The sequence below is a fragment of the Amblyomma mixtum genome, chromosome 1, assembly GCF_055824585.1.
Source record: "Amblyomma mixtum isolate Tamu chromosome 1, ASM5582458v1, whole genome shotgun sequence".
NCBI lineage: Eukaryota > Metazoa > Arthropoda > Arachnida > Ixodida > Ixodidae > Amblyomma > Amblyomma mixtum.
In genome coordinates this window covers 139,440,280-139,467,056 of record NC_143012.1, presented here as the reverse complement: position 1 = coordinate 139,467,056, position 26,777 = coordinate 139,440,280, and the positions used below count along the sequence as shown (strand labels likewise).

The 26,777-nt window shown below is 48.6% G+C and overlaps 1 protein-coding gene across 4 annotated transcripts in view; it reads left to right on the top strand.

The window, feature by feature from the left end:
- The first annotated feature begins 1,797 nt into the window (after positions 1-1,797).
- The window catches only part of LOC149367730 (papilin-like), an 89,172-nt gene continuing 64,192 nt past the window's right edge, over positions 1,798-26,777 (top strand). For 2 of the 4 annotated variants that reach the window (XM_089557355.1, XM_089557340.1), the window contains exons 1-4: positions 2,437-4,098; positions 11,394-11,512; positions 14,798-15,007; positions 19,291-19,476. In XM_089557355.1, the coding sequence (XP_089413481.1) occupies positions 3,998-4,098; positions 11,394-11,512; positions 14,798-15,007; positions 19,291-19,476 (616 nt within the window). In that variant the 5' untranslated portion in view covers positions 2,437-3,997. Of the gene's footprint in view, positions 1,922-2,436; positions 4,099-11,282; positions 11,513-14,797; positions 15,008-19,290; positions 19,477-26,777 lie in introns of those variants that run through there. The other 2 variants (XM_089557349.1, XM_089557346.1) reach the window with 2 other exon arrangements.

Sequence of the window (26,777 nt, the reverse complement as noted above, 5' to 3'; positions counted from 1 at the left end):
GCAATTGAAAAGCGTGACATTTCTGTCGACAACTGCTGCTTACAACGATGAGGCATTAAAGGCTTCCGCCTTAATATCCGTGGCTACGCCATGGTTCAGCTGGTAGTGTAGCTGGTGGTGGTGGTGGTGCTTGTGGTTAGACTTGTGGTGATGCATCGGTTATCCAATCCAATATGCTAATATGGTAGCTACCGGCCTCGCTACGCGACTGGCTGAAAGTTCAAGTAGTATTGCTTTCGCAATAAAATTCAAGGGGCATTTTGACTGTCTAAAGTGCGTAGAGGCGGAAGCGTTTTCCGCACCACTTTGCCTATGTGACACTGGTGACGTCACCACTGGATGACGTCACACATAATTGATGACGAAGTAATGACATATGACTAATTACTGATTAATCACTCAGCACTAGTTGACTGCTAATTAATGGCGCTTAAGCTTCTCCTTTAGGAGTGGAATGCGACAGCGTGTTTTAGAGCTGCTAGGAAGTCCACGGAACTTCACCATCCGTTCGGTGCGATGCCTTGCTCTTTGAACGCAACGCTTTTTGAGGAAAGGCAATGGCGCTGTAATTCTCTGTCATCTCGATGGACACCTGAACAGCACCGTACAGGGAGAGAGGAAGTAACAGTGAAAGAAGAAAGAGGGGCCGTAATGAAGAAACTGAAAATTGTATTTGAGGAAAGGAAATTACACAGTAACTGTCTCACATATCTCGGTGGACACCCGTCAAAACGCGGACACATCTGTCGACACGGCTGCCGACACGGACGCTGACGCGGCTGCGGACACGGATTGTTAACGACAGCATGAGGCATTAAAGGCTTTCGCCTTAAAAGTTCTTCGAAGGTAAGAACAGGGGTTCTTCTTACGATACAGAAATTTTGAGCTTGAGGGCTGGCATAATAGCTTTAATATACGACTGAGAAGAAAAACGTGCAGCCTGGTTACTTTTGGCAAAGACTGTACAAGGAGTTCACATAATCGGCACAAGGGCCGAGGGCACAAAGGGCTAGCACAAATTAGAAGGTCGATGCCCCGGGAGAGCGTCTCTCTGGCGTGATGTCTCGTCTGCTACCCGTCTGCTGCTCCAGCTGTTGGTGAGATTGAAAGAGGGATGAAAATCCAATCCAATGCAATCCAATCCAATCTAATCTAATCCAATCTATTGTAATCCAGTCTAGTACAATCCAGTCCAGTACAATCCAGTCCAATCAGGCCGCCGTTCATGTGCACCGCCGTCGCACACGGACGGCGCGAGATCGCGAAGCAATGTTAAGCCGCTGGTGGTTGGCACAGCTACTGCTTTCTAGCGATGTGAGTCGAGCCTAATCTCTTTAACGTAACGCCACAATCGTGCTCCTAGCGGAGAGCGTAGGAGTTAAGCGCCGGTGGTGGCACCGCCGCGGCTTGCGACGGCGCGAGTCGGTCGCCCTTCTCTTCGGCGTGACGTCACAAAGCACCTGTTGCGCTCCTAGCGGAGAGCGCAGGAGTTAGGTGCCGGTGGTGGCACCGCCGCGGCTGGCGACAGCACGAGTCGGTCGCCCTTCTCTTCGGCGTGATGTCACACATGACGTCACACAGAGGTCAACTAAAGGTCAATGGTGGCACCGCCGCACCACGGCAAAGGCTGAAAGTGCAAGTAGCAAAGCATTCGCTTTAAAAATTGGCGGGGGCTTAGCTTTGGTTAAGCCTGATAGGTTGCGAAAGCAAAAGCGCAGCGCCTCCAACTGAAGGAGCGCAGTGCGCCGCGTCTACAGGCAATACCTCCTATAAGTCTTTCTCGGAGGTATTGCTACAGGTCACGCGTGGCTGCCGGCCGCCGCTGCGCGACGACTGAAAGCGTCTTGGAACGCAGTGCGCCGCGTCTACAGGTCGCGCGTGGCTACCGGCCGCCGCTGCACGACGACTCAAAGCGTCTTCGGTAATTTTTTTCTATTTTGTTTTGGATGTTGTTGCGACTGAGAGAAAGAAAACATAATCCACAGCTGGTATGACGTCACAGCGGCAGTAGCGCCACAGGTGCGCGGCGTGGCGTAACTGCAACCGGGCTATCTGAAGGAGCGAGTTTGTCACCCATATTCACTCCGCTAAAAGTCAAACGTAACTGCGGCCGGGTCACGCGAAGGCTTGAAAGTGCGAGTAGTATTGCTTTCTCAATAAAATGGCCGTGGTTTAGGTGTGGTTAAACCTGGTTGTGTTGTGAAAGCAACGGCTGCCTGGCTACGCTTAGGATTCGCTTGTCGTTAGGCGTTTAAGCTAAGCTCTATTGTTCATACACGAAGAAGCGAGCGCCGGCGACGGCGGCGCCATCCGGCGAAGCGAGCGCCGGCGGCAGCTGCTGCGGTTGCTATGCGACCGCTCAAGGCCATTCCTGGAGTCGCCACCACGGCGGAAGTGCTGCCACGTTGAAGAGGCGAAACGGTGGGCGTAGTGTTGCTTTCACAGCAAAAGGAAATTGCACGAGCCTGCTGACTGGCTCGAGCTGAGCCACAACCGCTGCCACGTGCAGATAGATTGGTTTATTGGCTTATTGGGGTTTAACGTCCCGAAGCAACCCAGGCTATGAGGGACGCCGAAGTGAAGGGCTCCGAAAATTTCGACCACCTGGGGTTCTTTAGCGTGCACTGAGATCGCACAGTACATGGACCTCTAGAATTTCGCCTCCATCGGAAGGAAAGTTGAGACGCGCCTCAGCAGTCGGGAAGAGCGGACGTGTCTCACGTCGGCTCCGCCGAATTTAATGCTCCTTTCCCGAAGCATTTGCCGAAGCGCTGCGACACCATCTGGCTACACTTCCAGAACAACGAGACCACACACCCTTGTTCAGGTGGGACCGTTTTCTCAAATCCTTCGAGAATTTCAAGACTAAGCGGATCGCGCGAGTTGCTAAGCCTAACAGTTAGGCCCCGACTCAGCTGCCCGCCGCGGCTCCGCGGGCAAACTCTGCCGCAAACCATGACGACCCTGATGGGATACGACCCGAAGGGGATGCACATCGTCACCATACCACAGGCGAAAACCCCAGTTTTCGACAAGGTTACGGAGGCGATTATACAACGCGAGATAGAAGAGTGGGAACGCGCATCAGCCCGTGACAACACTCGGCACGGCAGAAAGGTCGAACGCCAGATGGACGCGTCACCGCGGCAGGGGATACGCCGCTGCAGCAGACGCCCCGCACGCAAGTCAAGCGTTGGAAGCCTCCTCCGCAGCCGCGTCTGGACAAGCAAGATGCAGTGATCGTAATCAAACCTAAAGGAACGCTGGATCTCAGCAAATTCAGGGGAAGCAACGCGGTCGGAAACGCCTTGCACATTGAAGCTGGCGTCGACAAGGGCTCAGCCGAGCTCAGCGTTTGGCCCATATGGGAACAGAACATCATCGTCGTCGGGGTGCGAGACGCCCAAATAATCAGAAAGATCCTGGCAATTCAAGAAATTCAGCTTGGGGACAAGGCACACGCAGTGTACTCCTACCTCCGCCCCTCCGACGACACTTGCAAAGGAGTAATACAAGTGGACCCGAGGGTTCCGACGAAGACATCACGAAAGCGCTTCGCTCCCCGGACGCACCAGTGGTGAGCGTGAGGAAATTAGGTTCCTCCAACGTGGCGGCCATCACGTTTGAAGGAAGAAAGGTTCCGTTTCACGTCTTCTACTACGGTGAAGCGGTTCCTGTACGCCTATAGAAGAAAACAACGCCAGCCTGCGCACTGTGCGGGAAACTTGGACACCGGGCGGATGTTTGCCCTTGCCACTCGAAGACTGCCAACCCAAGTTCGAAGGTCCACATCCGATGGGATCGAATCAGTGCAAGTACAAGTACCGAACATCACAAACAACCAAGCCCAAGACAGGACAAGTCAACCACCGGTCAAGATCCAGGCTTCGCAACCGGTCCGGCAGCAGAGGTCCATCGAGCAGCGGGAACCGACTGACCCACCAGGCCCAGTCCTCCAGCAACAACTCAGCACCACCCGGCTCACGCTCTTCAAGCAATGGACCTGGGACTACCGATAAGGTGTCGCACAACAACGGCAGTCGTCCAGCCGAGAAGACAACAGGACCCCATAACAAGGAGCAGCGCAACGACAGCAAGGTGAGCTGGGCAGATGTAGCTGCCTCCTCCCCCGAAGCGTTGGCTTACAAACGACTTAAAGCAAAGATTGAACAACTAAAATCAGAAAATAGCACATTGAAACAGCAGTTAGGCATCGCAGTCAATCCAAACAACACATTACCTCCATCGACGCAACAGGCATGTCCGATGGAAGAAGATAAGGCAGAGCTAACCCCTCCGTCTCCACACCAGTTAGATACTAGCACCCCCGAGAGGCAAGCAACTACACCAGACGCACCACACCAGGCGCCAACTCCGCAGGCACCACCACCGCAGGCACTAAAGCCGCAATATACAGAGCACCCCCAAACCCAGGAACGCATCACTCGCTTGGAAGAAAGAATTCAAGACCTCATTGAAAATAAATTACAAGTTATGATCGAGACGACAATCAAAAGCATGTTCGAATCAGTTATTAAACCCATGATGGAAAACCTCGAGCCAGTTCTAATAAGGATGCAAGCGCAAGAGATTAGAATTGACCGCAAACTTCAGGAATTATCAGATGTTTCTCACAACAAGGGCACAAAGCTATAGGGTAAAATGGGAACTCGTCGCCTGCTAAGCACTGAGATAGATCTACAACCTGAGTGCGCACCACATGATGAGACCCACGATTCTAGTGTTCAGCATGGCTCCACAACGCAGACATAAACTTACCATCCTACAGTGGAACTGCAGGGGACTAAAACGGAAGAGGGAAACATTACAGCAATACATAGACTCTCATCCCGATACGCCGCAAATAATAGCCCTGCAAGAAGTCAATATGGAGGCTAAGATCAGAGGATACTCAACACATCAAACAAAACCCTCGACATGCATCTTGGTCCACAAATTATGCACGGCAATCACTGTAGACCTTAATCTAGACAGTGACATTGAATATACCTTCATAAAAATACTGCCACAGTACAGAAACAGCAAGGGCACCTATATACTCAATATATATAGTCGCCCCAAACAGCACCGCGTAGCCTTCGACGTGATCTTTCTTAAAGCCCTAAGAGAAGCCCAAAAAGCTCCCCTAGCTATAGTTGGCGACTTTAATGCTTCTAGCCCCCTATGGGGATACCCCAGGGAAGACACGAAAGGCAGAAAACTAGCATCCGCCATCACTGACATGGCCCTGACCCTACTCACGGACCCGCAGCACCCGACACGAGTCGGCACCAGCGTAACGCGGGATACTTCCCCCGACCTCACACTCGTCCGCAATGCCCGCAACTATGGGTGGCTCAATACAGGAGAGACCCTAGCCAGCGATCACTACGTGCTACAGACCATCTTCGAAAGCAACAAGCACAGCAAACCACGAGGGCAAGCGACAATTACAGACTGGGAGACATTCAGGAAGGACACCAAACTAACCACATCCGAACAAATAACCACCTACGAAGATTGGGCGGCTTCCATTCTCGACCTTAAAGAAAACTCACAAAGTCTCTCGCCACCACGGAGGACCACCCAGCTGTTGACAACCACCTCCTACGCCTTTGGGAAGCAAGACGTAGTCTCATAAAACGGTGGAAAAAACAAAGACACAATCGGAAACTAAGACTTCGAATAGCCAAGCTTACTATTCAAGCAGACCAATACGCATGGGACCTGGCTCGCACCAATTGGCTAACGAAGTGCGAATCCCTCAAAGGCCGCCTAGACACCAAGACTACATGGAACCTTCTGCGATGCCTAATTGACCCTCCGAAAGTGAAGAGTGAACAACACAGAAGCTTGTATCGAGCCCTACACAGCTTTCAAGGCACGGATCATGAACTCGTGGATGAACTCACGCGTCGCTATATCTGCACCGCGCGAGACCCACAACCCTACAATAAGGAGTACCGTGGGGAACCAAACGAAGACCTATACAGAGTTTTCACTTCAGAGGAAATCATTGCAGCACTAGCAGATATGCGCCGAGGCGCAGCTTCGGGACAAGACAAAATTACTGTCGGACTTCAGGCCAACCTCGGCACGGAGGCTCTGCAGCAACTCACGGATTACATAAACGAATGTTGGCGTACCGGCACCATTCCACAAGCATGGAAAACAGCCAATGTACACTTTATTCCCAAACCCGGCAAGAAAATCAGCATCGAAAACCTGCGCCCCATATCCCTCACTTCGTGCGCAAGCAAACTCATGGAAAAGGCAGTCCACACGCGTCTCTCCAATTATCTTGACGACAATGAGCTACTGCCACACACGATGTTTGAATTCCGGGAACACTTGTCCACCCATGATGTGCTTCAGCAAATCAAACGCGAAGTCATCGATCCCCCACGCACAAACAGTAACCGAGCGCTTCTAACACTCTACCTCAAGGGAGCGTTTGACAATTTCAAACACTCCACAATCCTCAACAACCTCCACAGCACGAACTGTGGCCAGCGAGTCTACTCGTACATCTGTGATTTCCTTACGGACAGAACCGCCAACATCAGCACAGGCACAAAACACACAACGCAAGTAAAGGTGGGCATGAGAGGAACTCCGCAAGGGGCAGTACTATCCCCACTTCTCTTCAATATTGCACTCCTAAATCTCCCACCTCTTCCCCATCAGGTACAGGGCATACGCCACGCCCTGCACGCTGATGATATAACCATCTGGACAACTACAGGAAGTATGGGAATGATTGAAGAATAACTACAAACAGCGGCGACAACAGTTCAAAATTATGCACGGGCGTGTGGACTAATGTGCTCACCCGAAAAATCCGAACTCATAGTCTTCCGTCAACGCAAGAATCAGGACACCATCAACTTCCGCGTAGACAACTCCCCCATCAAGGAAGTTCCGACCCTCAAGATACTGGGTCTATACATAAAGAACAACGGCAACAACCTACTCACCCTCCAGAAACTACGGCTCGTGAGCGATCAAGTCGCCAGGGTGATCGCCAGGATAACGACGCGCAGATCAGGGATGCGAGAAGACGATACTATGCGACTGGTGCTGGCTTTCGTTGTAAGCCGCGTCGTCTACGTAGCGCCCTACCTCCGCCTCAAGATGCGTGGCATCAAAAACCTCGACATCATAATCAGAACAGCCTACAAGAAGGCCCTGGGACTCCCTCTTGCGACATCGACGGACCGGCTTTTGTGACTGGGTGGGCACAACACGATAGCTGAGCTGATAGAGGCACACCTCACGGAGCAGGTGGTACGGCTCTCCACAACTCTGACCGGCCGACAAGTCCTGAGTGATTTAAACATCAATTGCCCCCGACAGCTAGACACCAAAACCGATATCCCAGCCTTATGGAGAGGACAACTCAAGGCACCTCCACTTCCCAGGAATATGCACCCCGATTTTCACCAGTCAAGACGACAAGCACGAGCCGAAGCCATGAAAAGACACTACGGCGGGCGCGAGGGCGTGTTCTATGTCGATGCTGCGGGTCCCGAGCAGGGAATGACGGCCGTCGCGGTAGTACTGGCTAGCCAGGACATACTTGCTGCGGAAGAAGTGGCGATTGCTCTAGCTGCAACACACACTAGCTCAGAATACATTCTCACAGATTCACAGACAGCGTATCGCAATTACCTCAGGGGCAGATTGATTGATTAAAAATCTCTGCCTCTCCCGTAAACGAGAGTAGAGTAAGCATGAAATGTTTACGGGCCTAATGTCATCTCGGTGGACACCCGAACCGCACCGTACAGGAAGGGAGGAACGCCACCACCCGTTCAGCGCAATGCCTTGCCATTTGAACGCAAGGTTTTTTTGAGGAAAGGAAATGGCGCAGTAATTCTCTGCCATCTCGGTGGACACCCGAACCGCACCGTAAAGGAAGGGAGGAACGCCACCACCCGTTCGGCGCGATGCCTTGCCCTTTGAACGCAGCGCTTCTCCCCCGGATCACGTATGACAACGAAGTGTAACGTGGCATTTATGTGCTTTTTGCACGCGTTATTAGAAATCGGAAATTATAATTCCGTGCATTATCAAACCCACAGCTCCACTGATATCTTGATAAACATTGAGAAGGACTGGCAGCAGTTATTTTTTGTCTCATTTGGAGACCAACCGGCGCTTGCATGCCGGTCGCGTAGGAGGGCTTAGAGAGTCTCGTTAAATCTCGTTAAGTCTCGTACGGTGCCCGGATGTTCTCGTTTCAGAGCCCGGATGACTGGAATTCAGTGCCCGGATGAGTGGATTTCAGTGCCCGGATGACTGGAATTCAGTGCCCGGATGAGTGGATTTCAGTGCCCGGATGAGTGGATTTCAGTGCCCGGATGACTGGAATACAGTGCCGGGATGAGTGCATTTCAGTGCCCGGATGATGGCTCTCGGTCTCGGCGTGACGTCACCACACTGCCGACAACGGGAGCTAAAAGCATTTCATGCTTAAAATTCTCTGCCTCTCCCGTAAACGAGAGTAGAGTAAGCATGAAATGTTTACGGGCCTAATGTCATCTCGATGGACACCCGAACCGCACCGTACAGGAAGGGAGGAACGCCACCACCCGTTCAGCGCGATGCCTTGCCATTTGACCGCAAGGTTTTTTGAGGAAAGGAAATGGCGCAGTAATTCTCTGCCATCTCGGTGGACACCCGAACCGCACCGTAAAGGAAGGGAGGAACGCCACCACCCGTTCGGCGCGATGCCTTGCCCTTTGAACGCAGCGCTTCTCCCCCGGGCCCCTGTGCGCCTGCGCGGCTTTGCTTCGATGCGCGAAGCCCCTAAGAGATCACGTATGACAACGAAGTGTAACGTGGCATTTATGTGCTTTTTGCACGCGTTATTAGAAATCGGAAATTATAATTCCGTGCATTATCAAACCCACAGCTCCACTGATATCTTGATAAACATTGAGAAGGCACTGGCAGCAGTTATTTTTTGTCTCGTTTGGAGACCAACCGGCGCTTGCATGCCGGTCGCGTAGGAGGGCTTAGAGAGTCTCGTTAAATCTCGTTAAGTCTCGTACGGTGCCCGGATGTTCTCGTTTCAGAGCCCGGATGACTGGAATTCAGTGCCCGGATGAGTGGATTTCAGTGCCCGGATGACTGGAATTCAGTGCCCGGATGACTGGATTTCAGTACCCGGATGACTGGATTTCAGTGCCCGGATGACTGGATTTCAGTGCCCGGAAGAGTGGATTTCAGTGCCCGGATGAGTGGATTTCAGTGCCCGGATGATGGCTCTCGGTCTCGGCGTGACGTCACCACACTGCCGACAACGGGGGCTAAAAGCATTTCATGCTTAAAAACATCTTTATTTGTTCAGTATTCTCAGAACATGTGGGTGGACCGCCTAGTCCGGTAGACCATTGGCTGCTGCTGCTGCGCTGGCCCTCCCCACCAGCCAGTGCTGACGGTCAGGATCATCGCTGAGCAGAATAGCCTCCCACTGCTCCTCGGAGGGGTGGGGAACGGGGTCAACTAACGGAGTAAATTGGCATGCCCACACCATATGGTAAAGGTTAGCTACCTCTCCACAGTGTGGGCACTGCGGAGAGTATAGTGTAGGGTACCATTGGTGTAATTTAGCTGGTGTTGGGTATGTGTTGGTTTGTAGTCACCTAAGGGTGTTCTCTTCTAACTTATTGAGGGATTTGTGTGGTGTTGGGTACTCCTTTCTAGCTGTTCTGTATGGCGCGAGATTGTCAGCATACACTGCTAAACCTATCAGGTCATGGCACCCGTCATGGTCGTCAGGGGGAGACGCCCGGAATAGAAGAGCTCGGGCATGCCTGTGAGCGGCTTCGTTTCCTCCTGGTAGTTCCAGGTGACCGGGAAACCACATGACTGAGGCTTGGTTGGGTGGATGCTTTGTCAGCAAAGACAACCCTGACTGATTAATTAATCCGTAATTGAAGTTTCGACAGGCGTTCTGGGAATCAGTGAGCACAACGGCGTTGGTGTTAGATGCTACAGCTAATGCAATAGCTGCATCCTCTGCGTGAGTGGGGTTAGATGTTTTCACCGAGGCGCAGTTCACCATCGACCCTGAAGGCGTTGAGACTACAATAGTCATGACTCCATTCTTTGGTCCTGCTGCGTCCACGTAAAGGGTGTTAGTTTGCTTGTCCCATTTCTTCTGCAGGGCTTCCCCTCTTGCTTTCCTCCTCTCGATGTTACATGCGGGATGCATATTCCGCGGAATGGGGTGCACGTTGATGCGTCTTCTCACATCGCGTGGGACCTCTTCCCTTTGGTCAATTGTATAGGGCTGGCAGGTCGCAACGCTAGCAGCTAAAATCCTGCAAGATAGCTACACCCGTGGCTACCAACCCACACACAAACACTTAATATGGGTACCAGGTCACCAGGGCATCCCAGGGAACGAGAGCGCACATGCCTCAGCCCGAGCATTTCTCCCCCCGGGGCACCCAGTGCGGATGCTGTGGAACCTTCTACCCCACTACTAACTTACAATGACATATTTCAGCACTTAACATTATCCCGTCGGGTCTACCCTCCGCCGGCTAAGACACTAGATAAAGGGGAGAAACAACACCTCCGAAAGTTACAGACCAACACTTACAACAACACGAAGACTGCATGCCATGGACCCGGAGTCATTTGACTCACAATGCAAATTTTGTGGGCAGAAGGCGGACCTGTACAAAATGGTATGGGCCTGCCAACGAAATCAGGCGATCACTGTTAGTAACCAGCCAACGCAGGAGAGGTGGGAGGCAGCTCTGACCAGCTCGAACGAAAAGAGTCAAAAGAAACTCATCGAAAGAGCCCGGGCAGCAGCCTACGCCAATGGGGTTCCGGACTGAGAGCTCCAAACGCCGCTACAACCTCCTAAACTATTTCATTAAAATATTTTCACCACCACCACAGATAATGCAAACTTCGAGTCCTTTAGCGTTCGTAATATCGCTTGAGGCGTACGACATGTACGACTTCCGGGCGTGTGCGTCGTCGCTGAGATGCTGTTGTGCCGTCGGGGATGACTTCATAGTCGAGGTCATCGATGCGGCGGAGGACTCTGTACGGGTCAAAGTTGCGTCGCAGCAACTTTTCACTCAGTCCACGGCGGCGAATTGGCGTCCATATCCAAACACGATCACCTGGCTTGTAATGCGTGTCTCGTCGGCGCAGATTGTAGCGTCAGGCGTCGGTGTGCTGCTGGTCTTGAATGCGAAGCGCAATCGCTTGTTAGAGAACACTTTGCTTCCTTTTTACTTCTTTCTGATCAGAGTGCATATGCACAAGTGAGAGAATGCTCATCTGTGGCGCTCACTGGGACGACTGATGGAATCGCAGCAGTGGTTTGTCGGTCGACTGTGCAAGCGCAATGTCCTATGCAGCGTTGAGGTGAAGACTGCCGACCAGCAGAACCCGTGCTTCCTCTGCATGGGCGTCTGCTTCCTGGTCACCACCGCTGTCGTCGTGCTCGCCGCCGTCGTCCTGCACTTCGTCAAACCGAGTGAGTGCGCGCGGGAGATAAGGTGACAGTGCACGCAGCTTTGTGTAGTGCGTGTAAACTATATACAGTGGTGTCCGAAACACCTCCTCGATAAAGCAAGGCACGAGAAGGTATCCTTGCGTATGGAAAGAACATCACTAGCGCAGACTGTTGGGCTGGTCGGTGAACGATCATTCCGCAGAGAACTTTGCCCAAAACAGACGGCACATCGATAGTTGCAAGTCTACGGTTATCTGTGTTTTTCTCCCCTATGTCCCGTCTCTTTTGCGCAAAGTTTTCCTTGGAAGGATAGAACTTGTTAGGGAACTGTTTGCGTGCAGCACGAATGGATTTTCATCGTCGCCATCACACATAGTATTTTTTTTTCATTTTGCGTATTTTGGTGTTAGCACACACATTCCGTCTTCACAGCACGCGGAATGAAGGCACTAAGAACATCTTTTCGTTCACTGTTGGCAACTATGATTGTCTTTCAGGGTGCTTGTAACTGCAGTTGCGGACTTATACTATCCCTGCCATCATATCACGGAGCACGCTTTGATGAAGAATCAGTTGTCACTCCTTAACTAGCAAAAACCAGGAGGTACTTCATACATATGCAACCACATGCAGCTGATGCGCTCGCGTATGAATCCAAGAAACACACACCTGCTCTACATTCGCATGAGAACATCTCAAGCGCCAAAGCTTGCTCCGTAACATTTTGGCCGCACCTGTACGCTTCCCAGAACAGAGGCTCAACTACTTACCGGCTTCACATGGTTTCATCTAAGACACAGCTACTTTTGTTTTGGGTTCGTGCGCAATTCGGCACCAAATGTACACGGCAAAGCTTTCGTTGCAGACGTTCGAGGACTACCTATAATATCTGCAAAGTAACTCGCTTTGCTCGTCACACTTTGATCATGGGTTACGCGTTGTAACCCACAGACTGACAGCTATTTTCTTCTCCATCATGCGTTTGAAAAACAAAGCTTGAGGCGGTGATGTTGAAAAGCGCTGTCGCCGATCCTCAGCAGTTGACGATTGTTGACGGCTTGTCCGCTTCGATCACTCGCGCCATGTAGCAGCAGCTATGAGCGGGCTGGGCTCCTTTTTGACCGTTGTAAGTAGCCGCGTGCTTTTGGCAACTGGGAGTGTTCTACTTCCCATTTACAAGGCTCAAAGAATAGAGAAAATGTCCTTTTGGCTTTGAGTAAGCAGTCATATATCTCAGGCGCGGCAGATGCAGTGTGAGCAATTGTGAAAGAGCATGTTTTGCTGCGCCTGCTAAATCAGGCATCTCGACAATGACTTCTCGTTCTCTTCCAGAGATCTCCAAGAATGACACGGTCGCCGGTAAGCATTAGGAAGTAGGGCCGTAAGTGACTCGAAGTGGGAATCTGTTGATTTTTGCTCCGACGTGTCTGCTCGGTTCCCGTTCCTGCTCCCTGGACCTTACAAACAAGGGGTGCCAGTAATGAGCCTTTGAGCAGAACGAAAATTTGCCAAGCAGGTGCGCCTGAGTTATAGCCTCACTGGGTAGATAAAGGCTCAGTGCAGAAAGAAGCTTTTCACGCACAAGCTTTTCAGATTCTGCCCATGTTGCGTTTTCCTTGTCAGTTAGGCCGTGAAAAATCAGGTTATCACATCGTGACCTGTCTTCAAGGTCGTCCAGTCGTCTATGAAGCGCTTCTGCTTCGTTCTGCTCAGCCTCAGACACTTCGCCAGTATTGTCAACGGCAACGGGGGCTTTCCAAGCAGCTATTTTTTCTTCGACGGCAGCAAGTCTATTGTTCATACTGGTCATCCGACGCTCAAGCTTTCATTGTGTTTGCCGGGCTCCATCGGGCTGGGAGAGTATTTCGCCATGGTTCTTGTCAGTGTTTTCATTTAAAGCTTTTAAGAGGGAGACGACAACTTTACAGGACTGGCTAGCATCCTGTTTAGGTGGTCCGGGGTTCTGTTTAATGTCGTCACCTAAGCGCAGTAATTTCAGCTCATATACGCATTCACATACCACTTACAGGAACACGCTGGGCATGGCAAAACCAGCACACAGAAGCATAGAAGCATACAAGCAAAAGAAGGACACAGGCTGACCTGCACCAGGAAACACAGGAAAATTTGACGAGTCTGCATTGCTGCTGCTGTTCCATGCCCACTCACAAAAGACAACGTAAAGCAATTCATATTAGCTTATACTGGTTTCAACCTATGCGCTGTAATTCGCATATCTACTACCAAGGAGAAATTTGATGCGAACGAGATACTGCAACCATCAGTACAAAGGCGCAGAAAATATTGCTTCAAGGACAAATGAAGAACAGTTACTAGTGCGCCGGAGACGTCGCTTTGCCTGCAAGCTTCTCCAAAGCGCATGTATTTTGGTACAATGTAGCAGCCAAAATTTTTTGAGCCACAGCGCCCGTGTAACCGCGTTTTCGAAACTTTTAGCTGATATGGATATCACTCACGGTGGGCTAAACGCCTCTTAGTGATTGAGGAGCTTAACAGTAATAGATAAAAGTCAACTATTTTATATTTGTTAAGCAGCCTCCTAGTCAGCGCGTCTAGCTGTTTTCTAATATGCTACACCGCTGACAAGGCTATACCGAAAAAACCGCTCTTTTAACTCAAAATACTACTTTTAAAAATTGTGTAGTCGTGGGTTAAACAGCCTGTGTGCACTGCAGTTGAGGATCGCTGGGGACCGCATTTTAGAGCGATTTATTCGCTTTTATGTATGTAAATTTCATCCCTGCACGCTGTTCAAAGTGACGTAAGCAGTGCAGAATGACGTCCGCTGATTGGGGCAGAAACGCGACCACTCCCATGGTGCACTGGCGACCGGCGGCGACGAATGACGGCGCACGGCGGCGCGTTTCACAATCCTGACAAGCTTTAATCGGCGCTAATCTCGTCTCGGAAGAGAAACTGCTCGAAAGTCGTGTGACAAATTTGGGGAGCATGGTCCGTCTGGCTCGGCTAGGTCAGATACAGAGGCAGCAGCCGTGGCGCCACCGCGACATCACCCGCCGTATCTGTTGTTGGCCATTTAATACAACACCTCATCTTCCTTTCGTCAGTATTGACGTCACGTCAGAATTAAGTAAACACGAAATGAAACGTTTCGAAATAGGGCCCCCGGGTAGCAATGTTCTTTGCTTTCGGCAGCGAGGTGCTGTGCCGCCACCTTTCCCCGAGAAAGTTCGAGAAAAGATCAAGGCTCGCTTTCTGCCCTTCAGTGGTCCCCGCTCTCTGCGTCGGCAAATCTGGAACCCACGCTGTACTTGGGCTTCGCAGAGGGACCCGTGTGCAAGGCGCCAGTCGAGCTGGCGGCCTGCAACGCAGAGACGGAGAAGTACCCGTTCTACCACGACCCCGACCAGAACGCGTGCCTGGTGCGGTGGCAGATGGACACCGGCTGCCTGGCCGGCGGAAACCGCTTCGGCACGGCCAGCGAGTGCCGCGAGAGATGCGTCAAAAGCACCGCTGCTGCGGCAGGAGGTCGCGGTGAGGCACTGGATTGCGTTGTGCGGAAGATTGGCTGCGCAGTAGACTAATTTAATGTACAAAGGTAAAGAAGACAGACAGCCGGGATTGACTCACGCGGACCAATCTTGATAACCTCACTTATATGTTGGCTTGCAATGCTGCATTTCAAAACAAAGCTGCAAAAATGGAGAAAGAAAAGTTAAACGCTGGGAGGACAGCATAATCGCTGTAGGCGGGACAAACGCTTGATGGACAATCTGTTTACAGTAAAGCAGCGTATTAAAATAGCTGGGACGCAAAACATGCCGCTATGGTTAGCTTTCCTAGACATGAAAGGGGCGTATGCCAATGTAACCCGAGAAGTACTGTGGGACTTTCTGACTGAAGCAGGGCTAGATGCCGACGTAATAGAGCATTTAAGGGGGGCATGCAAAGGCATTTGAATGCAAATAATTTGGCAAGGGCTATATAATATGGAGGAGGTGAACACAGAAATAGGTTTACAACAGGAGTGCTTTTTGCCGCAAAAGTTGTACGTGATTACAGCACGAATGGAAGGCATGCCACAGGAGAGTAAGCTAGGTTTAATTTAGCCTATAGTCGATAAGGACTAGTGATACCCCAATTTCTTTTGAATTTACTGCTTGTGGATGGTGTGCTGCTTTCTGCTAATAGCCTAAGCAAGCTACAACTTCTCTCAGGTATCTCTGCGAAGGAATTCGAATTCAGTGTTGATATGGTGTTTAACGACAGCGGGATTGGAACAGTATCAAAACAGGGACGTGAAATACCTCGTGTAGAGTACAAACGTTTGGTGGGTGCAGTGATGAAGAATATTTAAAGACCCATGAAGAACGCCTTAGGCGAAAGGAGAGATGTACACGGCGATACTGAGACACAAGCCAGTATAGGGGCACCAGAGATATAAAGTAGTGCGAGGGCAGTGGAAGGGTGTATTAGTTCCGGCACCAATTTTTGTAAACACGGTACTGTGGTTAAAATCATATGTGGTAGCAAAACGTACATATGAGCTAAACAACGGTGGACAGAATCATTCTAGGGGCTCGTGAAAAGTCAAGAGGCACAGCTGTACAGGGGGATATCAGTTGGTCGTCCTTCAATACATGGGAAACACATAAAAAAATATCCGCCGTAGAGGCGGCCAGCTGCGAGAATGAGGCCTCACAAGTCGGCGCCGGCATGGTAAGAGAGCGCCTGAAGCCGCCTTACACGTCGGTGGTCAAACGCACTTGCAGTGTAGGGCACGCTGGAATCGAGCGATCGTAGTAGAGGATACCGTTTTGGCCAGCGTGACGTCGCCTAGCCGCACATTACGTCACAGCATAAACGCGCCTTTACATGTGGCCGTAACTCAGTTCCTTTTCCTTTCAAACGAAGCCGTCCGTACGACACGAGACGATTGGAAGAAGGAAGCGTACGCTTCTCGTTCCTTCTGCCGATACAATTGGGCACACAGTAGACACGGCCACTTCTTTAATTAAGCCATGTGCGCCTACAGGATCAGTGAAGTCCTGTGCTGTAAAGTGGCAATTGCATACACTGTAATGCAGCGCGCAGTTCCTCAAAAGGCCGCCTCTTACTGCGTATGCCACCCACGTGGTCAACCAGTGTACATGTTTAATGCACTGGATCACTGCACCGCTCAAAATGGAAGAATTAAATGCTGCATTAGCATCCGAACAAAAGTGGTCACAAGTGTTCGCGATCAGAGGCTATCAGACATTTAGCTAAATAGGTACATGAACTCAATTTGGAAAAAGTACCATCACGCTATTTTTTTTTAATTGTCGCAAAGCCTGGCTTGTGTTCGATTTATGGAATAAACTTAACCAAGACGCATGAAATTCTCCGTAAACACCATCCAAATTAGTTGCATCATAATAATGATTGTATTTTTATGCCTAAGTGACCACATGGTCGATTTCCTCTTATCTGAAAATATACATTGCTATTTCTGTCGGTCAAATATACGTGAGTACCATTAATTTCACGTCCATCAACAGATTGTTCAGAGTGAGTAAAAGTTACACCGCAGTGGAAATACTCCACATGAATGTCTTTACGTTGAAGCAGGGCAAAAGCGCAAGCTGAAAACTGAAAGCCCAAAAACGAGAGGAGGAAACTCGTTCCGGCCTTCCTGCTCAGTGCCATTGTTATGGCACCAAGGACCATATCTGTAGCTACCGCTGCCACCGCTCGGCGGCAGCCGAAAAACGTAAATTACCGGAGCACATGTCAGTCTGGTAAACCTTATAACCAAGAAGATCTCTAGTTTGGGCTAGTTGGTTCATGATTCAACAAGAAAACGGCGCAAAAGACGTGGACAAAAGAGAGCGCTGGTCCTGTCGTGTTTGTCTCTTTTGTCCACGTCTTTTGCGCCGTTTTCTTGTTGAATCTTATACCCAAACCGCGCGAACAGGCGAAACGTGCGAAGGGAGGAAATTACGAAGAGGTACAGTATGCTTTTAAGAACCTTGCGTGCGCCGAACATTGATACAACACGTACTCTGCCATACAGTTATACTACGCGGCGAAGAGGTCTCCTATTGATTTCCAAGTATTCTTCTATTTTCCGGCGTTATCCTCTGCTCTCTAAAAGCCCCAATATACGGCCGACTGCGCGTTTTCTTCGACAAAAGTTTTGGCACAGGGGTAGCAACAACAGCGGTTCACAGCTAGAAGCTCACAAAGGGCTTCCTAGACGCACTCAGAACAAGGGCGCGGGTGCGATGCATGTTTTCAGTACCGCAGAGGACGGAATTTCCGACGCGCAAGTTCGTGGTTTTCCCGTTTTGTAGTCCTACGCGTAAATTTTTTCCGTCAGTTTTGAAAAGCTCGCTGCAGAGGTGTCACTACGAGATCGGTTGTTTCCGACACGTCTGCCCTTTTTTCAATTCACTGCATTCTGCCTTTCGTAGGCGCACTACAGAACTTCGCGACGTCCATGTTTATTTATTGCCGTTGAAAAGGGGTCCTATTTTCTAGACACGAAATGGCCGTACCACTCAGTCCGACAGGGATTTCAAACGTAGTTGGCGTCACTGACTTCGTGAAGGAGTTCTAAACTGTGAGCTGGCGTAAAGAGCACCAAACACACACATGAAAAGGAGGAAGATTTAAAAGAAAGAAAGAAGGCATAGCAGAAAGCAAACATTTTGATAAAACTCTTCATAGCTGCTTGTAAGCAGGACGTTGTTGCTTTGCATAATATTTTATTTCCTTGAATGTTCGCCAGCCTTCGCGTTCCTAACCACTTGCGGCGCGTGGTCCACAGCGTCCTGTTTTCAAACGGCTAGTACCGATTTTATCGTGATAATTGCTTTTAGAGCGCAGCTCTTAGGAGCCCGTTTCTGCGTTTCGCGGCGTCGCCGTCGTCGTTGTCCGTTGTAACCAGGAGAGGGTAAAAGCGCAAGCGTCGTATAACGGGCAGAAGGAACCCCTGGAGAGCGACTAGCCTTATGTGGGTGGCTGCCCCCTCTCCCCCCGCGCGCCGCGTCGGCGAGCGGTGGGATTGCCGTCGATTGTTCTAGACTGTCCGAGTCGTTTCTACACGATGTTGACGGAGAGGGCTTAGCTTTGCATGAGCTAAGAGATGCTCTCCACCTCTTCACTCGCGTGACGGCGGTGGTGCCACGACAGAAAGTTCCAGATGTTCCTCGAAGCCACTCCCGGCCTTTGACCAATGAGGACGCGCGCCCAGCGCGAGAAGGAGAAGAAGACTGCACAGCCGACACTGTGTGTATGTGCACGCCTGCTTTGACGCGAAGAACAGACAGATGTGGAGTGAGCCTATATAAGAAGGACGTTGACCGCCCGAGCCGCCGTTTAAGCTTTAGTGAACAAATTGTGTTTTGTTTGTTTGCCTCTCTCTCTTGTGGTAGTGCACTTTAAGTTCAATAATTCTTTTGTATTGAAATCTCCCTCAAATGTAACTTTGCTGTTAGTGGAGTGTTTTTTGAAGAAGGAATATGTCTGAAAAATAAAAAGCTGTCTGCAATTGTGCATACATGACTTGATCGCATTCTTTGCCTCAGTCTATCGAAAAGCTGAAAGAGCTGAGGGGCTGCGCTCAAATTTCGCATTCGGAAATAACTTAATCGTCGGCAATTTTTTTACTATTGCTTCTTTTTTTTATGGAATATTTCGTTCTAGAGTGTGTGCTGCACTCTTAGGCCAGCTCACAGCCTGCTTAGAGGTCGAAGTGTGGGCACCTAATGCTGTGGCGGTGACGTCGTGTACATACGTAGACTTACTCGCGCCGCATGCCGGTGCCCCCGCAGGACTCCCGGCGGAGTGCCTGGAGCCCCTCAAGGCCTCGCCGTGCACCGAGGAAGAGCTGAAGACGCGCGATCACCCGTTCTTCTTCGCGGACGGCAACTGCAGCCGGCAGACGGGACCCAAGTGCCTCTACGGGCCCAACCGGTTCGCCTCCGAGGAAGAATGCCATGAGGCATGCCTCACGACTGGTGAGCCGGTGCTTTTTTCAATGCTTGAAACAGGCAGCGATCAAGTTTACCGCCGTAAACATGAAAATTCCGCCAAATACCGAAACAGTGTCCTTCAGGAACATTAACTCAAAAGCTCAACCAAACGTCGTAACAGGGGCACTGAGGACAAATGGAAGTTGAGTTGGTCTGTATCAGTTTAGCATCTTATAATAATAAATTCTTTATTACACTCATGAAGTGAGGGATTGCGGGAAAAAAAGCTGAAAATTCAGCTTTACTAGTTCCCAGCTCCACAGAGTACAAAAAATTCAAGAAACAAAAGAAGAGAGGAGAAGAAAAAAATAAAATAAAATAATGGCAGAGCGGCATAAGAACAGCACAAATCAAAATACAGAAATGCTTTGTTTACAAAGTCAGATCGGCTTGTACAAGGAAAATAAAAACAATTCTAATTGAATTGTATGAGACACCGTTGATAAGCGAAAGTACATGCCGAAAAAGACCGAAAAAACAAGAACGTTGCATAAGTAAAGGAAAAAGACGAAGAAAAACAATGCGCATGAACAGAAAAGCGTCGCTCAAGGAAGGGTACAGCGTACATATGCAGAATGCGAGAAATACCCCATCATATGAACGGATTGTTGTCTATGAACAGTTTCACGGCTCCGAAAGGAGCGCGAGTCACCTTCCCGAACCGAGGCAAAGGGGTTGGAGCTTTGACGCCCAGCGGTAGCCGGTTTATGTTCAGCGTCGTGAATGAGGACAGAACCACGAAGTCAGTCTCCGAAAATAAGATCTATTCTCAGTATCAACCGCAGGAGACTCAGACGCAAGCATTTACAAAAAAAAGTGAAAATAACAAAGCACCATAAGTAACGGACAGGAAAACTAGTAATTACTAATACAACAGTCAAATTTGAACTAACAGGTTACATGCAGGTTGTACACAGACATCGAAAATTACAGAATAGGAGTGGAGGGAAAGTTCACAGTGAATTAGGAAACGGTCCAGCGAGCGCGGCGGCAGTCCACTCACAAAGACGACGCAGAAGGGGAGCTCTCGAAGGTGACGGTCCTTCCGGAGTCCTGTGGCGTTCTTCGGAGTGCGATGCGGCGGCGGCTCGGGGAGTCCGGAGTGCTCGGAGGCGAGAGGCGCACTACTGTTGCGGCCGACTCGGGTTCTTGTCCAGCCGTCGGTTGTCAACGCACGAGACACTCCCTCCCATCCAATAATTCACTCCAAGGGACAGCCCCCGTAAAACAAATACCCATAAGCGCACCAAGTAGTCGATACACACAGTACGGAGCGCGTAGGCTCCGCTCCTTCCACTCTGCATGGCCGCCATGTTGGGGGTGAAAAAAAAGTAGGACAACCAAAAGAATGGTCACGTACACCAACATCTTCTGTCCTTGCAGGCGAGGAAAGTTACAAAGATGCAAAGGAAGCCCAAAGCGTTGGGCCTGTTAGGGGTGACTTTGAGCTGAAAAAACCTAACACATATAGACAACAAGCCGGGTGTGCTTCCCCGCTCGCGCACTGCGGGGGGTCGGCCTAACTGGACGGAAGCTAACACGCGAAGACGACGCGCACGTACTCGCGCTCTTGCGACTATCGACCAAGGCACAGACATACAGGATACATTGACATGTGATATCAACCAACTCTAGAACTTACAGATGCTTAATTACCCGAAATTGAGAATATACAAATGCGTACCACTTTTGTGACAAACTGTAATTTCAGTTCTCTTCTTGAAGTTAACTCGGGAGTGATACCGTTTCTATAACAGGTATTTAACAAGTGTGGTAGCATTCTGTTTATCATTTGTCGTCCATAATCTGTCCTGCACGTTTTTACTAACCAAGGCTGTGTGCTTCTATATTCATAAGGTAGTGTCCTTTTACAAAGAGATGCCAACCGTAACAGACAATGGGTGTTGTTTTTTTATTTCAATCCTCTAACGCGAACACAAGCCGTGCGAGTATAGGCTGTCTATTTTCATTATACTATACTTCGAGAACAAAAGGTGGGAGGGGTGACTTCTGGGGGTGTTTTCAATGTTTCTTAACATTTTTTTCTGCAATGTCAGGATTTTTTGCAAATTTCCTTTGGTTGTATTCCCCCAGACTAGTTGGCAGTAATGTGTGAGTGGAATAGTGCATTGTACAATAAAAGTTTAACCTTTGGAGGCAGAGTATATCTGTTTGCGTACGTTACTCCCACGATGCAAGACGGTTTTTAGATAGCGTGGCTCACGTGATCGTCCACGTCATATTTTCGGTGAAATATACTCCAAGTTCATACTTAGCAGCGCAAAAAAACGAGGACCAAAGCGAACGAGGAGACACAACACAAGCGCAGACTATCAACTGAATTTTTATTCACGAAAGGAAAGCTTTTTAAAGGCGTTAGAAAATACAGCCTTTAAGCCTTTAAAAAGCTTCCCTTTCGTGAATAAAAATTCAATTGATAGTCTGCGCTTGTGTTGTGTCTCCTCGTTCGCTTTGGTCCTCGTTTTTTTGCGCTGCTAAGTATGAATCCACACCAACTAGCCCAACTTTCTGTACTTATTATACTCCAAGTATTTTAAATGTGTTTACTATCTCTATCTTTGAGTTGTTCAACTTAATAATTTTGTTTTTCGCACGGTATAGGACAACCTTTGTTTTACTAACGTTTATTTTTAATTTCTTCAGTTGGGCCCATATGTCTAATTTCTCAAGAGTTTTGTTCGCTCTAGTGATGACCTCATCCGCGCTAGCTGCAGTGAACAACAGTGTCACATCATCCGCGTAAATGACAAATTTCACCGTGGGATCGATGCTTACGATGTCATTTAGGTACAAATTAAAAAGAAACGGGCCAAGAATACTCCCAGGAGGCACACCTGCAGAAATGGGCAATACATGGGATGAGTAGCCATTTCAATATACGTACTGCTTTCGATTATTTAGGTAGGATGTCAAAAGCGATAGCACAGTTCCACGGAAGCCGTACATTTCAAGTTTTTTCAGTAGGATAGAGTGATTTAAGTAATCAAAAGCTTTTGTGAAATCGACGTATACCCCAAGGGCTACTTCTTTGTTTTCGAGAGATTCTAGAACAAATTCCTTTTGCTCCAGCAGTGCCATTTCTGTTGATCTGTGTTTTCTGAAGCCGTATTGCGCGTCGTGAAGAATATTGCATTGTTCACTAAAATTTGTTATTCTAGAGAGAATCATTTTTTCAAATCCTTTCGAAAAAACTGGAAGTATTGAAACGGGTCTAAAGTTTGTAAATTCATTCTTACTTCCTTTCTTGTGCAGTACACTCGCTTTGGCAAGCTGCATTTGCTTCGGAAATAGTCCTTGAGATAAGCAAAGGTTATACATTTGAGTTAAGCACCCTGCTATGTCTTCTATCACATACTTTACTGGTTTTATTATAATGTCGTCTGCGTCAACACTTTTACTGTTATTTAAGCCCATGAAAACCGATTTCACCTCTGACTCTGATATTGGCGTTAAGAACATAGATTTCTCGTTTCTAGTATCAAGAGTATTTGAATCGACGAAATTACTAGTTATATCTGTAAAGTGGCTGTTAAATGCATTAGCCAAGTCAATGCCGGTCAATTCCTTACCCCCATTCTTAATTGTTGTTATAGGGCTTGAACCTGAAGACCTGCCCAGAAGTTAATTCAGTTTCCTCCATAATTCATCTGACTTATTCATAGAGGAAAACTTGTAACAAATATATTGATTGCGCGCTCTCCGTATTTCCGTCGTCAATTTATTTCGAAACACTTTGAACGCTTTAAATATGTCAGGGTCTCGTGTTTTTTCAAACTTTTTGTAAAGCTTGTCCTTTTTACAAATTTTCTTCAGCAATTCAGGTGTAATCTGTGGCTTTCTAATGTTCTTACGTTTCTCTGCATGTTTATAAGGAAAACACTTGTTGTATATATACGTAAAAAGGCCATTTTATAGTATCATTTTATCGTATCGATCATATCGTATTGTTTCGTATCATATTATAGCATCGTATTATATCATATATCGCATCATATTAACAACAAAGACGCTACTTTCAGGCATCAAGTTTATCACCGTGAACAAGAAAATGCCGCCAAATATCAAAACACGGTCCTTCAGCAACATTAACTCAGAAACTCGCAACCAAAAGTCGTAACAGGGACACTGATGACGATTGGAAGTTGAGTTGGTCTGTAGCAGTTAACATCATATAGTATCATTTTATCGTACGTATCATATCGTATTGTGTCGTATCGTATTGTATCATATCATATATCGTATCATACAGGGTCTGTTCTGAAAGTAGTAGGACTGGTTTTTTCCTGGGCGAACGGGCGGACGAGAGGTGGTCTGCGCGTGCAGGATCGTTGAAGGGGGATATTGGGAATGCTGGGGAAAATCGGCAGTCGGCTCTCGGCCGTTGAAGAGAGGAGGTCGCTTGTACTGTGAAACCCTGTCGAAACGTCTCGTCACGCAGAATCGTCGAGCGTTTACTGGATCAGCGATACGCGATCAAATTTTCAGTAAATCTTGGTGAAACGGTCAAAGAGACTCACAACATGATTAAGGAGGCCTACGGTGACGCTTCCATGAGTAGATCAGGTGTTTTTTGAGTGGCACAAGCTTTTCCGAAAACGTAAGGAAAGAGTGGAGGAAGACGACCGCTCCAGACGCCCTTCGACCAGCATGACCAAAGAAAATGTGTAGCGAGTGAAACATTCACTTAACAGTGATCGTAGAATGAGTATCAGAATGATTGCTGATGACTTGAGCATTCCTCAAACACAAGTTTTTGAGATCGTGACAGAAAACTTATCCATGAGGAAAGCGTCCGCGAAGTTGGTGCCGGGAGTGTTGTCACAGAAGGAAAAGGCCAAGCGGTAGGATCTTCTTCATCATGTGAATGAGGACCCCGATTTTTTGCCCAGCACAAGGCGGCAACGCTGCCTCAGCCCCCCTACAGCCTCGACTTGGCCCCGCCAGACTTTTTTCTATTCCCGAGAATAAAATCGACGCTTGAGGGGAAACATCACGGATCGGTAGAGGTGGTTCAACAGGCCGTGACGAGGGAGCTAAACATCATTCCGGTCCAGGCGTTCCTGGAGGCGTACGAAAACTGTAAAACTCATTGGCAGCAGCGTGTAGGTGCGGAAGGGTGCTACCTTGAAAAATTGTAATCCTTTGTACTATTCTCTTGAATAAATTTTGTTTTAAAAAATTAGTCCTACTACTTTCAGAAGAGACCATGTATTAACAACAAAGACGCTACCTTCCCTGAATACGCAGCTGTTCTGGCCTAGAAAAGGTCACCAAATGAAATGCACGTATTTCCCCCACAATCTGTTTAAGAAATCTGCCGTGCGTCAACGCAGTTAAACGCTGCCACTGAATTCTCAGACGGTGATCATGGAGTTTTTTCGACCTTGATGCCACGAGTGTGAAGAAATAAAAATTTTTTCTGAGGTAGTTGCTTTACTTTCTGACGAAAGTAAAGCAATCGGCGCTGTTTCCTGTCTCATCATCGTTTCGACTTGGGGCACCTTCATTCGAGCTGCTTTGCTTATGTCGGAGTGCGAACAAGAGAGCCGGGAAAATTGGCAAATCTAGTTTTCGTTAGAAACAATTTACTCAGCAATAAATTTCTCTTTTTCAGCCTGACCAACATTAACAAATTACAGGGGGCGCTTAAGGAACTTACGTGCGGGTAAAGGAAAGGCATTGCAGCTCTATTCCATGTATATTGCATTTGCATTGTAATTTTGCTCCAATTATATTTCACTTGCATTCCAAATCTGTTCTTTTTCAATTTAATTCATATTTCATTCGAATCCTATTTGAAATTTATTCTAATTTTATTCTATGCCTTTGTAGCTGCTGTTGTTGTAAGCACTAGTACTGGCTATTAGTGGTTAACATTTCGCATTTTCTTGTCTTTAATGACGTCAGACCATTTAGACCAATCGCGAGTTTCGTAATTGTTTCCGTGTCGTTGCGGCAAGCAATCTTCTAAGCCAGAAAAAGGCTTAGAAGAGATTTTTGTCCAGAACAGGAATTGGATTGACTTGTCGACTGTGTCCTTTCAAGTGTCCAAACTGTCAAAGGCTACCCGAGAATCGTTCAGCTCGTAAGCGTTCACTTCTTGAGCGCAGCGGTGCTCTTCTCACGTGCGTTGGACCCAGCAGGTCATACTTGCGGAGGGACACCGTATATGAAAGTGCTCGTACGTTAGATTACCCTGAACTTTGCTAATGGTAATCATGGTCTTTTCTTTAAAGAAGCCCCAAAATAACATGTAATCATCAACAGTTTGGCTCATTGGAGACACTGCTGTCTGCCTTTGTCGTGGATGGACGAACTGCGGGGAGAGAATGTTTGCACAATGCGAGAACTATAGTCTGCCAATTTCGCTCGCCTGTTCGCGTATTATTTCTTCCCTTAAGTCGGAGAGTAAGCGAACGCCTGTTCGCGCTTTTTTTTTTCTACGTCGGCGCCGGACTTTGTGCAACTGTCTCCATAATTAGTGGGGCTGCGCACAATCGGTCCAGAAAGCCTTTAAAGGGCCGCATACATGGGACAGCAGCCTCTCCGAAAGCGTAGTCGGATGTTGTGATGTCAACTGCTCATCCCATGAGCAGGTTAACGACGTTCGCATGTCAAGTGAGGAAAATATAGCAGGCATAACCGCTCTTGGGTATCATGATGTAAACAGCGCGAACTACAAGGGACAAGAAAAGAAGGGACACAGGACGAGCGCTGACTCGCAACTAAAAGGTTTATTCACTGAAACCTTCATATATGAAGAAACAATCAAAGGGAAGATACCAACTCGCCCAACTGAACGCCTTGGGTATCAGTAGTACTGCGGGTCATGTTTTCCAGAAATAATCTTGGCATTCAATTTTCTGCTAGTTGCTTCGTATTGAAACAGCTATCTAGTGCTTTAGTTGAGCAGCTCAAAGCTACACTGAAGTAGACGGCTCGAGGTAACAACAACTTGCGCGGCGAAGGCCGGCATCCTTGAAGAAAAATTCTGCGAAAAGCGCACCGCAGGGTGCCGAGGGCAGCGCAGCATAAAGGCTTGTCTCTCAGTTGTGGAACGTTTCCTGGATGGCTGACCATTTGTCTCTCTCCAACTCAAGCGATCCTGTATCGTATTTAGAGAACTTGTGCTCTCCATACGCCTCTGATTCTTTTACTAATGCTTCTCAGCGTCGGTATTGATGGCTGGCAGGTTTTTATGTGCCAAATCAACACTGGTTATGAAGCATGCCGAAGTGGAAGCCTCCGGACACATTTCAACTTCC